The following is an 11,184-nucleotide window of genomic DNA, read 5'->3' as shown; positions in this document are numbered from 1 at the left end:
TGGCCAGCAGTGTAACTAGTAAGAGTAGGTAAGGGATATCAACAGATATAGATATAGTATCTACAGATATGTAAAAAAGGATTATATGCAAGTATGTACCCACAGATGTGGATACGGTATATATATACGATAAGAATAAATATATATACGGTATATACAGCATTATTGTACTGTACATGCTATCATACAGAGTTATATGGGTTATATGCAGGTGTATAAGTAGGTATATAGAAGGATTATATGCTGGTATATTCAGACAGATATGGTCATAGTTAATAATAATGTGTGTTAACTACGATTCTACACTTTAGTCAACTCAAAACCTGAATACTTTAGTGTCCTGAATGGACAGCAAGTTTTAAGTTCAAGTTTCAAGTTTGTTTATTATTTGTCACAACAAAATACACATAACAGAATAACACACACTCATATGCACAAGGCGGAGATATACATGCCAGAGGCACACATACATGCACATACTCACTTGTAGGAAACAGGCATACACACACGTACTTATACACATAGTTGAAGCATAAGCTCTCACTTACACATATAGGGGATATACACATACATAGGACACACACACATACATAGCTGAGACGCACATGCATATACATACCTGAGATACACACTCACACAGGGGGCAGAGACACACATGGATACGAGACACACACAAGAGGTAGGATTACAGTCACATACCTGAGAGATGCACACACACACACGTATGAGACATACACACATACTTACGTGATACACGTACCCACATACACATATCTGAGACACACATTCATACATGCTCTCACGCACACCTACATATATCTGAGACGCATCCTCTCACGTGCAATATGGAGAAAGATGGCATCCCGATAGAAGATGCAGCACATACCTGCTTGCAGGTAGATCGGTCTACATATAACGTATGTGCATCAGGGATATATATGCACAATGTATAGTAATGTTTTTTTTGTAAGTGCTTTTTTAATTTCCATGTCAGTTATTAATGTGTTTGTATGAGTCTCGTACATGTTTTGTATGTTGTTACAAAAAAGAAAAAGACGAATCTTGGATGTTGCATATTATGCTGTGGAAAGGGAAAGATGTATTTTGAATATTGGAAAGATTTGTGCAGAAATATATATAAAAAAAAAACAGAATACTATTATGACGAAATGCTTGTTTCTGTATGAGCCCCTGAGAGTGTGCTACATGCAGTAAAAAGAAAGTAAGTAAAAAAAGTAATTAAGAAGTAAGTAAAGTCAATATACATATATACAATATACAATACAGAGTAAAATGAGTAACAGTGAGGTACAATGCAGAGGTACAAAACCTAGGGTAGGGTGCAAATAAGGTATGAATGTGGTGCAAACCTCTTTAATAATAGATACATATAAAGTGTGTTAAAGTGTCTAAAGTGAGTGGTAAGGTGAGTGTTTGTTTAAAGTGAGTGTGTACATGTGGATGTGTGTGCTGTGTGTGCAGTGAGTGTAGATGATGGGTTTGTTACATAGTGTTATTGTCATTGAGCATCCTGATGGCCTGGGGATAGAAGCCTCTTCTGAGTCTCTGTACTGGCCACGAGACTCCGGTAGCGCTTGCGACTGGATATTGACATGTGTCCCTGTGTCCCTGTGTCCCTGTGTCCTCCAGGGAGAAGGTCCTGGTGTGTCCCATGAAGTCGGCCCCCGTCCTGCTGACCCTCTCGGACTCCAAACACGTGGTCCTGCCTGTGGACGACGACTCGGACCTGAACGTGGTGGCAGCCTTCGACAGGCGGGGAGAGTTCATCTACACTGGCAACGCCAAGGGCAAGGTATTATACTAGGGATGCTCGATATTGGCTTTTTTACCGATACCGATATACCGATATTGTCCAACTCTTAATTTCCGATACCGATATCAACCGATATCAACCGATACCGATATATGCAGGGTTTCCCCCCCCCCCAAAATTGAATAATTTCAGGTAATTAACATTACATATCTCTTGTTGTGGAATTAACACAACATTATGCATACTTTTGACAATAAATAAAATCTGAATTTGTTCTTACTTGCTTGCCTGGGTAAATAAAGGTTATAGAAATGTAACAAAATAAATAAAAAATTGAAAACCGATACCGATATTTTCCGATATCACATTTTAATGCCGATATCGGCCGATAATATCGGTAGGCCGATAATATCGGACATCCCTATATTATACCATTCAATTTCAATTCAATTTCAATTTAATTTATTGACATGGGAAACATGTTTACGTTGCCAAAGCCAGTGTTAAAACAGACAAAACAAAGCAAAACAATCGAACAGAGATCAATACAGTACAGATAATGCAGGAATATTTGTGTGATTGTCTTTATGGTGGTTGTATTCCGTTGGATGTCCTTTTCTTGTCACAGCAGCTCACAAATCTTGCTGCTGTGTTTGCACATTCTTGTATTTCTCCCAGTAGGTATGGGAGTTTTGAGTTATTGTCCATGTTTTCAAAGTCTCTTTGGGTGTTTGCACTTTGTGGGAAGTATATGTCTCTGATGTCTTGGTATAGTGGGCAGGTTGTTAAGAAGTGGAGCTCGGCTAGGCTGTGCTCGCTGAGTCTGTACCTAGTCAAGGATCTCCTTAGTTTTGGGTCAGTCACAGTGCTCAGGTATTCTGCCACTGTGTATTCCAATTTGCTCTAGTTTTGGGTTGTTTCTTTCCAATGTGTCAGATAGTTTTCTTTTTGTTTTCTTATAATTTGGTTTAGTCCAGTGTGGTTTCTGTCTGGTGGCTCTGCTTATGTTTGTGAGCAGAGTCCCAGAACCATATGGCTGAGTGGGCATCTATCTAGGGTCTCTCTGTAGGTTAGGGCTTTGTTATGGACTGTGTCTGGGTCACTTTCTTTTAGGTGATTATAAAATGTAAATGCTCTCTTTTGGATTTGGATAATTAGCGCATATCTTCCTAGTTCTTTCCCAGGCAATACAGGCATGATGTTGGACAACAACCAAAAACCTTCACATTCAGTCAAGTGATTTCAGTTTAAGAAGAAGCTAAGAATGTGTAGGGTGTTGTCATGGTTTTAAAAAGCCAGACAGAATTGATTCATTTATTTTTTTTAACTGAGGTTCTGATCAAGGCAGGGGATTTAGAATTGTAAGCGGCAGTTTTAAACAAAAGGAAAAAACCGCCAAAACTAGCTTAGCATCGCAGATCAGGTCGTCTGAATATCGCTTTGTCTCAAAAAATAGGTGAACAGAAAATAATTATAAAAGAGTATTTACCAGTGACTGTCGAGTTTTGCCCGTCCCTAGGTAGCGATTTGGCTTTTAGAAACTGGAACGTTAACAAAACATAAAATCTTTTGGTGAAACGCAATTTCCCCTTTAACCCTACATGTAGTATCATGGACAACATTACTGGTAAACGGTAAAGAAAAATACCTCTTCATTTCTTCCATAGACCACTGCACTCCCACCGTCCCACGTTACATTGAGCTCATGGAGGAGAGAGCGGGAGGAGAAAAGGAATGAATGTGGATGAGAGCCTCGACATTAAGTGGTTGTAGGTACGGCTGTGGGGGGCTGGAGACACGATCCTTTAGACTTTTATACGCCTGAGTCTCCTGAACACGGAGAGACCAATCCCAAGTCGATCGGCATTTTCTCGGCCGAGCTATAGTCGCATGTGCAAATAGATGAACCTAGACTCTGTGGGCAATCTGCACATGCGTAGTTTGGGAGTAGGTGGGGGAAACCGACTATAGCTCGGCCGAGAAAGTGCCGATCGACTTGGAATTGGTTGCGCCGTGTTCAGGGCGTATACAAGTCTAAAGGATCATGTCTCCAGCGGCCCCACAGCCGTAGCTACAACCACTTAATGTCGAGGCTCTCATCCACATTCATTCATTTTCTCCTCCCACTCTCTCTCCCGTGATTTCAGAATCCCGGAAGTGTTGCGGTGGTGTATAGGCGGGAAAAATGCACCGGGGTTTGTCATAATGATGTGACGTCTATTGGGTCCAAACTGTTCCCTAGCAACACAACTCCAGTGAAACTGTTCCCTAGCAACACAACTCCAGTGAAACTGTTCCCTAGCAACAGAACTCCAGTGAAACTGTTCCCTAGCAACAGAACTCCAGTGAAACTGTCTACAATGCAGGGTTGTATGTACTCTACAGTTGGAGATGGGGGGGTATATTTAGACACAGGGTGAACGCGTGTGAATGGTGTGATTTATTATTTAATTAGGATCCCATTGAGCTGATGCAGAACATACTAATAATAGATTTTATTTGTAGTGCACTTTACATTTCACAATGAAATATCAGAGTGGTACAGTACAGGTTAAAAACAAGGCAAGGAAAAAAATTAGGGATGTCCGATATTATCGGCCGATATCGGCAGTAAAATGTGATATCGGAAAATATCGGTATCGGTTTAAAAAAAGAAAAAAACAATAACAATATTTGTTATATATATATCCAGTGAAATTATTAGTTACCTGAAATTATTCAGTTTTTTGGGGGGGGGGAACCCTGCATATATCGGTATCGGTTGATATCGGTATCGGAAATTAAGAGTTGGACAATATCGGAATATCGGTATCGGTAAAAAAGCCAATATCGAGCATCCCTAAAAAAAATAGAATAAAAATTAAAACAGTTAAAATAGGTAAGGCTAGGGGCAATTCCCGATACAATTCCCAATACACAAAACAAAGACAAAGTGGAATATAGCCAAATGCTCTATTAAAAAGGAGGGTTTTTAGGCCTTGTTTAAAAATGTCCACAGACTGTGGAGCTCTCAGGGGGTCAAGACTGTGGAGCTCTCAGGGGGTCAGGAGACAGACTCTCAGGGGGTCAGGAGACAGACTCTCAGGGGGTCAGGGAGACAGACTCTCAGGGGGTCAGGAGACAGACTCTCAGGGGGTCAGGAGACAGACTCTCAGGGGGTCAGGAGACAGACTCTCAGGGGGTCAGGAGACAGACTCTCAGGGGGTCAGGGAGACAGACTCTCAGGGGGTCAGGAGACAGACTCTCAGGGGGTCAGGAGACAGACTCTCAGGGGGTCAAGACTGTGGAGCTCTCAGGGGGTCAGGAGACAGACTCTCAGGGGGTCAGGAGACAGACTATCAGGGGGTCAGGAGACAGACTCTCAGGGGATCAGGAGACAGACTCTTAGGGGGTCAGGAGACAGACTCTCAGGGGGTCAGGAGACAGACTCTCAGGGGGTCAGGAGACAGACTCTCAGGGGGTCAGGAGACAGACTCTCAGGGGGTCAGGAGACAGACTCTCAGGGGGTCAGGAGACAGACTCTCAGGGGGTCAGGAGACAGACTCTCAGGGGGTCAAGAGACAGACTCTCAGGGGGTCAGGAGACAGACTCTCAGGGGGTCAGGAGACAGACTCTCAGGGGGTCAGGAGACAGACTCTCAGGGGGTCAGGAGACAGACTCTCAGGGGGTCAGGAGACAGACTCTCAGGGGGTCAGGAGACAGACAGACTCTCAGGGGGTCAGGAGACAGACTCTCAGGGGGTCAGTCTGTACAGACTCTCAGGGGGTCAGGAGACAGACTCTCAGGGGGTCAAGAGACAGACTCTCAGGGGGTCAGGAGACAGACTCTCAGGGGGTCAGGAGACAGACTCTCAGGGGGTCAGGAGACAGACTCTCAGGGGGTCAGGGAGACCATTCCACAGCCAACACCAGCTGCTCTTCCGGGGGTCAAACACACAAACGTATAAACTAGGGCTGACCCCTATTAGTCGACTAATCGGTCGAAAGGAGCCGTAGTCGACTAACTAACCTCTTAGTCGAATAATAATAAATAAATAATAATAATAAATTATATTTTTTTTATTTAATTTTTTATCATTCTTTCCAAAAGAAAAGAGGCCTAGAAGCGTGGCTAACGCTAATGGCACGCATACCAGAGGCTAACTGCCTAAGAAAACAGGCACAGAGGCACTGTAAGAGGATTTCACCCGTCTAATGAACACACTAGACAAAATATCAAGATGTATCCATCAGTGGACCAATTGCATGCTTTTGCAGAGGACAAGAAGCCTTCAGTCGACTCCTTCAGACATTAAAGCACCCCCACAGCCAAATGGAATGATAAAAAATTATAAAATAAAAAAAATATTATACTTTTTTTTTTTTTTTTTTTTTTTTTTTTTGGTCGACCAACAGTCGACTAACAGCAAATTTTGGCCAATCATAGTCGACCATCCAAATCCTTAGTCGGGGACAGCCCTAGTATAAACATCACAATAGAGAAGACATTTACAGACGAAACAACCAAGTGGTATTCAAATCAGAGAGTGACGACGATATCCTTTCTCTCAAACATATTACTAAACGTACCATATTCTTAATCATATGGAATCATACATAGTACAATATATATTACACAATACGGTATATGTATTTTAGTATGCACTAAATTCACAAGCAGAAAAACCATAAACATACATACATAGAAAGAAAATCTAAATAAAAGTAACTAGGTGTGTGTGATTGTATGTCTAAATGTACAGAATGTATGTACAAGCGTAGGGCTGTTAGATGTTGTTTCAGGGATATCTGCGGGGTATTAAAAAGTATTACATTCATAAGGTATTAAAAAGTCTTAAATTTCAAGTGCAGCCGTCAGTTCAGTGTCGCTATGTTTTATTTATTTTGCTAGTATGGTCGTGAAATTGGCATTAAAAAGGTCTTAAAAAGTCTTTCCTTTGACTTGTTGAAACCTGCAGATACCCTGTTTAAAACGTGTTTTAGTTTGTGCTGATCTGATCCATATTCCTCTCTCTCTCTCCTCTCTGTCTCTGTCTCCCTCTCTCTCTCCCCCTCCCCCCCTATCTCTCTCGCCCTCTCTCTCTGTCTGTCTCTCCCTCTCCCCCCCCCCCCCCCCCCTGTAGATCCTGGTGTTGAACACCAACACTCAGGACCTAGTGGCCTCCTTCAGAGTGACGACCGGCACCAGCAACACCACCGCCATCAAGTCCATAGAGTTCGCTCGCAAGGGCAGGTAAGGGTTAAACACAGAACCCACTGGTAGATAACAAGGGCAGGTAAGAGTTAAACACAGAACCCACTGGTAGATAACAAGGGCAGGTAAGAGTTAAACACAGAACCCACTGGTAGATAACAAGGGCAGGTAAGAGTTAAACACAGAACCCACTGGTAGATAACAAGGGCAGGTAAGAGTTAAACACAGAACCCACTGGTAGATAACAAGGGCAGGTAAGAGTTAAACACAGAACCCACTGGTAGATAACAAGGGCAGGTAAGAGTTAAACACAGAACCCACTGGTAGATAACAAGGGCAGGTAAGAGTTAAACACAGAACCACTGAGGGATAACAAGGGCAGGTAAGAGTTAAACACAGAACCCACTGGTAGATAACAAGGGCAGGTAAGAGTTAAACACAGAACCCACTGGTAGATAACAAGGGCAGGTAAGAGTTAAACACAGAACCCACTGGTAGATAACAAGGGCAGGTAAGAGTTAAACACAGAACCCACTGGTAGATAACAAGGGCAGGTAAGAGTTAAACACAGAACCCACTGAGGGATAACAAGGGCAGGTAAGAGTTAAACACAGAACCCACTGGTAGATAACAAGGGCAGGTAAGAGTTAAACACAGAACCCACTGGTAGATAACAAGGGCAGGTAAGAGTTAAACATAGGGCTGGGCGATAAAAACGATAACGATTACCTGCAACAGCAGTTTTAAAACCAGAGACAGTGGACAGACTTGTCTTTCTTGCCTGCAACTTAAAGTAATGGCTTTGAGCGGCTAAGTGGCGCAGTGGGCAAGACGCTCGCCACTAACGCAGGAGATGCTGGGTTCCAGCCCAGCTCTCTGCGTTGCTTCCGGCTTGGCTGGTCGTTCATACTATACAATTGGCAGTATTAGGGGGTGGGAAAGCCGGTGGGTGGGGATTGGACGTTGTGGACAGCGACTCCTACAGGTCGGTTGGGTGACGCCTGTACAGCAGAATCAGGAAAGTATCAGGGGCGCAGCGTGAGCCTCCACGCGTTACTCCTCGCCACTGAGAGATTGCGCTGTACAGGTGAAAAGATGCGACGGCTGCCTCCTCGTGTACCGGAGGGGACACGTGATGCAAGGGCTTCTGTCCTCACTGCAGCCGACCAGTGGGAGGCATGGTCTAGCAACGTTCGAGACAGGGGAGGGAAGAATTGGATAATACGAAATTGGGGATGGGAGAAAAATAGAAAAATGGGAGAAAAATTAGATAAAAAATTGGGATGGGAGAAAAATAGAAAAATGGGGAGAAAAAGTAGATAAAAAAAAAAAGAGGAATGGCTTTGCTTGTCCAAATGACAATACTGACCAAATTGAGATTTATTTTTCTCTTGTCCATTTATTTTGTTTGCTTTCTAATTTAAAATACAGTTTGAAACCGTCTGTACACAGTAGGCTATGTGTGCTAGCAGAACTAGACTCCAGTCACGAGTCACGGTGCACATGTGCGGTGGTTTGTCCACCAAAAAAGCACCAAAAGATAGAAAAGAAACGAGCAGAGCCAGAACTGTTCAACTCCTCTGGAGCCACAGCCAGCGGAGAAGCCGGTTTACTTTAGCTTTTAAACCAGCTGCAGCCTGAGAACTGGAGTGTGAGGGGATGTAACACTAAAGATGGCGGCAATGACAAAGAATTGCTGCAAAATAAACATACATCTGTTCAATTTTATTTTTAATACTTATCGATAATTATCGATATCGAGTGATATGATAACATTATCATATTGTTATCGTGATATCATTTTTGGCCATATCTCCCAAATAGAACATAGAACCCACTGGTAGATAACATCTCTCTCTCTCTCTCTCTCCCCCCTCTCTCTCTCTCTCTCTCTCTCTCTCTCTCTCTCTCTCTCTCCCCCCTCTCTCTCTCTCTCTCTCTCTCTCTCTCTCCCCCCCCCTCTCTCTCCCCCCCCCCCCCTCTCTCTCCCCCCCCCCTCTCCCCCCCCCCCCCCCCTCTCTCCCCCCCTCTCCCTCTCTGTAGTTGTTTCCTCATCAACACAGCCGACCGGATCATCAGAGTGTACGACGGCAGGGAGATCATGACCTGCGGTCGAGACGGTGAACCGGAGCCCATGCAGAAGCTGCAGGACCTGGTCAACAGGTGGGTGTCTCCTCCTCCTCCTCCTGCTGCCTCACGCTGCTTCATTGCTGCACCAATCCGCTTCAAGGCCCTCGACCTGGCATACCGTGCGGCAAAGGGAACCCCTCCCGCCTACCTCCGGTCAATGGTCTCTAACACACTCTACACACCCTCAAGACCCCTACGCTCTGCATCTTCTGTCCGCCTCAGACCTACTCCTATCCGAGCTCCGGGAGGGTCATCAAAGAGAAGTCGCCTATTCTCTGTCCTTGCCCCACAATGGTGGAACGAACTACCCACCCCAGTTAGGACAGTCGAAACCAGTCCAATATTTCGCCGTCGACTTAAAGACGCACTTCTTCAACCATTATCTGAAATAAATATAAATATCTAACCTTACTGGCATGCACTTGTCCTAATAAACGAACCTACACTGTAGCACTCAACACTTTGATGAACATTGTTACTCAGCTGATAGAGTTGTGCCCTTCCTCATGACTCGTCGTACAGAACGTGTAAGTCACTTTGGATAAAAGCGTTCAGCTAAATGACTAAATGTAAATGTTAATGCTTCACACTATAGGTGGGAATCACCAGAGGCCTCACAATACGATATTATCACGAATACTTAAGTCACGATACGATAGTATTGCGATTCAAAATATATCGCGATGTGGCGAGTATTGCGATTATATTGCGATTTATTACCTTCTTTCAACTGCGAAGTAAAACTTTGTCAGCGTGTTTTGTCTTAATAAAATGAAGTTTTCAGTCTGTTCATCTCTCTTCGATCATTTTTATTGCAGCAAATGGGATTTTCTCAAGCAGACACATGTAATCTGTGTTGCATGTACCTGACAAACTGAACTGTTTGTATTACAGTCATATTCCAACTTAACTGTGTGTGTGTGTGTGTGTGTGTGTGTGTGTGTGTGTGTGTGTGTGTGTGTGTGTGTGTGTGTGTGTGTGTGTGTGTGTGTGTGTGTGTGTGTGTGTTGTGTGTGTGTGTGTGTGTGTGTGTGTGTGTGTGTGTGTGTGTGTGTGTGTGTGTGTGTGTGTGCGCGTGCGACTGTACTATTACAGGTATTGAAATGAACAATGCAACTTCCTCACTCTGCCTCACTCTGCTTCACACTCTCTCACACTCACACTGACTGCCTCTGTTTCACTGTGGCGTTGCCGTGTCAACGGAACACATACTGCTGTTGAGGGAGGGGCGCAGCAAGCGCTGTGTTGAAACGACCTTTTCACGCGTTGTGAAACGATGGTCTATTCATTGGAGTTGCAGTGAGTGTCGAGGGAGGACAATTCAGCAACTCTTGGGAGGCCGATGTACCAACATTTTTATTATTCATGCAATTAAAACGGAGGCGTTTCAGCAGCATGTCTTCATCGGGGTCACGTGACAAAGAAAGAACAACGGAGCTTAAAACCCCAGATGAAATGGCCTCCACAGGGACAATGGCCCCAAATGACAACAGACCAATCAGAAAATAGGTTACATTCATAGACTCACCAATGAAATGTCCACATAGACGTCCATGACAGAGGCGTCAACCTTCAACCTTTTGTATACACGTCTCTGTCATGGATGAGGTTACGACAGATATTTTGTTCATCAATTCGGCTGTACCGAATGTAATTTTTTAACATTCGAAGCTTCTATTGAAGTATTCGAACGAAGCTTTGAATGTCTGTCGTCATATTTTATGACGTAATACAAGTAAAACAATACAATACAAAACAATTTTATATATCCTCAACTAAATCCTCATTTGAATAAAGTGATTCATCTGATTAAATTAGTCTTTTCTTTGATTAAATAAAAAGAAATTCAAACTGATAAACGTCACATTAAAGGGTTAAACATTTGGACCCTTAGCTCCATTTCCTACTTCATCACTGGTTCTACTGCACCTACACTGTGATGCTACATTGTGATGCTGATCTTTAATCTTTTTAAAGACACTATTTTATTGCTTCTTTTTTGTATGATTTGTATGTTGGGAGCAAAGCAGTTCACTAACAGACAGGGATGGTGACAATAAAGATGATTCTGATTCCAGTCGGTACCA

General features: G+C 43.5%; 1 protein-coding gene across 1 annotated transcript in view; it reads left to right on the top strand.

Moving 5' to 3' along the window:
- rbbp5 (retinoblastoma binding protein 5) overlaps positions 1-11,184 on the top strand; it is a 37,488-nt gene that overhangs the window by 7,167 nt on the left and 19,137 nt on the right. The window contains 3 exon segments of the mRNA XM_084317194.1: positions 1,651-1,813; positions 6,897-7,006; positions 9,011-9,130. Of these exon segments, the coding sequence (XP_084173320.1) occupies positions 1,651-1,813; positions 6,897-7,006; positions 9,011-9,130 (393 nt within the window).

Source organism: Notolepis coatsorum, assembly GCF_963971535.1.
Source record: "Notolepis coatsorum genome assembly, chromosome: 6".
Taxonomy (NCBI): Eukaryota; Metazoa; Chordata; class Actinopteri; order Aulopiformes; family Paralepididae; genus Notolepis; species Notolepis coatsorum.
This window is presented reverse-complemented; position numbering and strand designations above follow the sequence as displayed.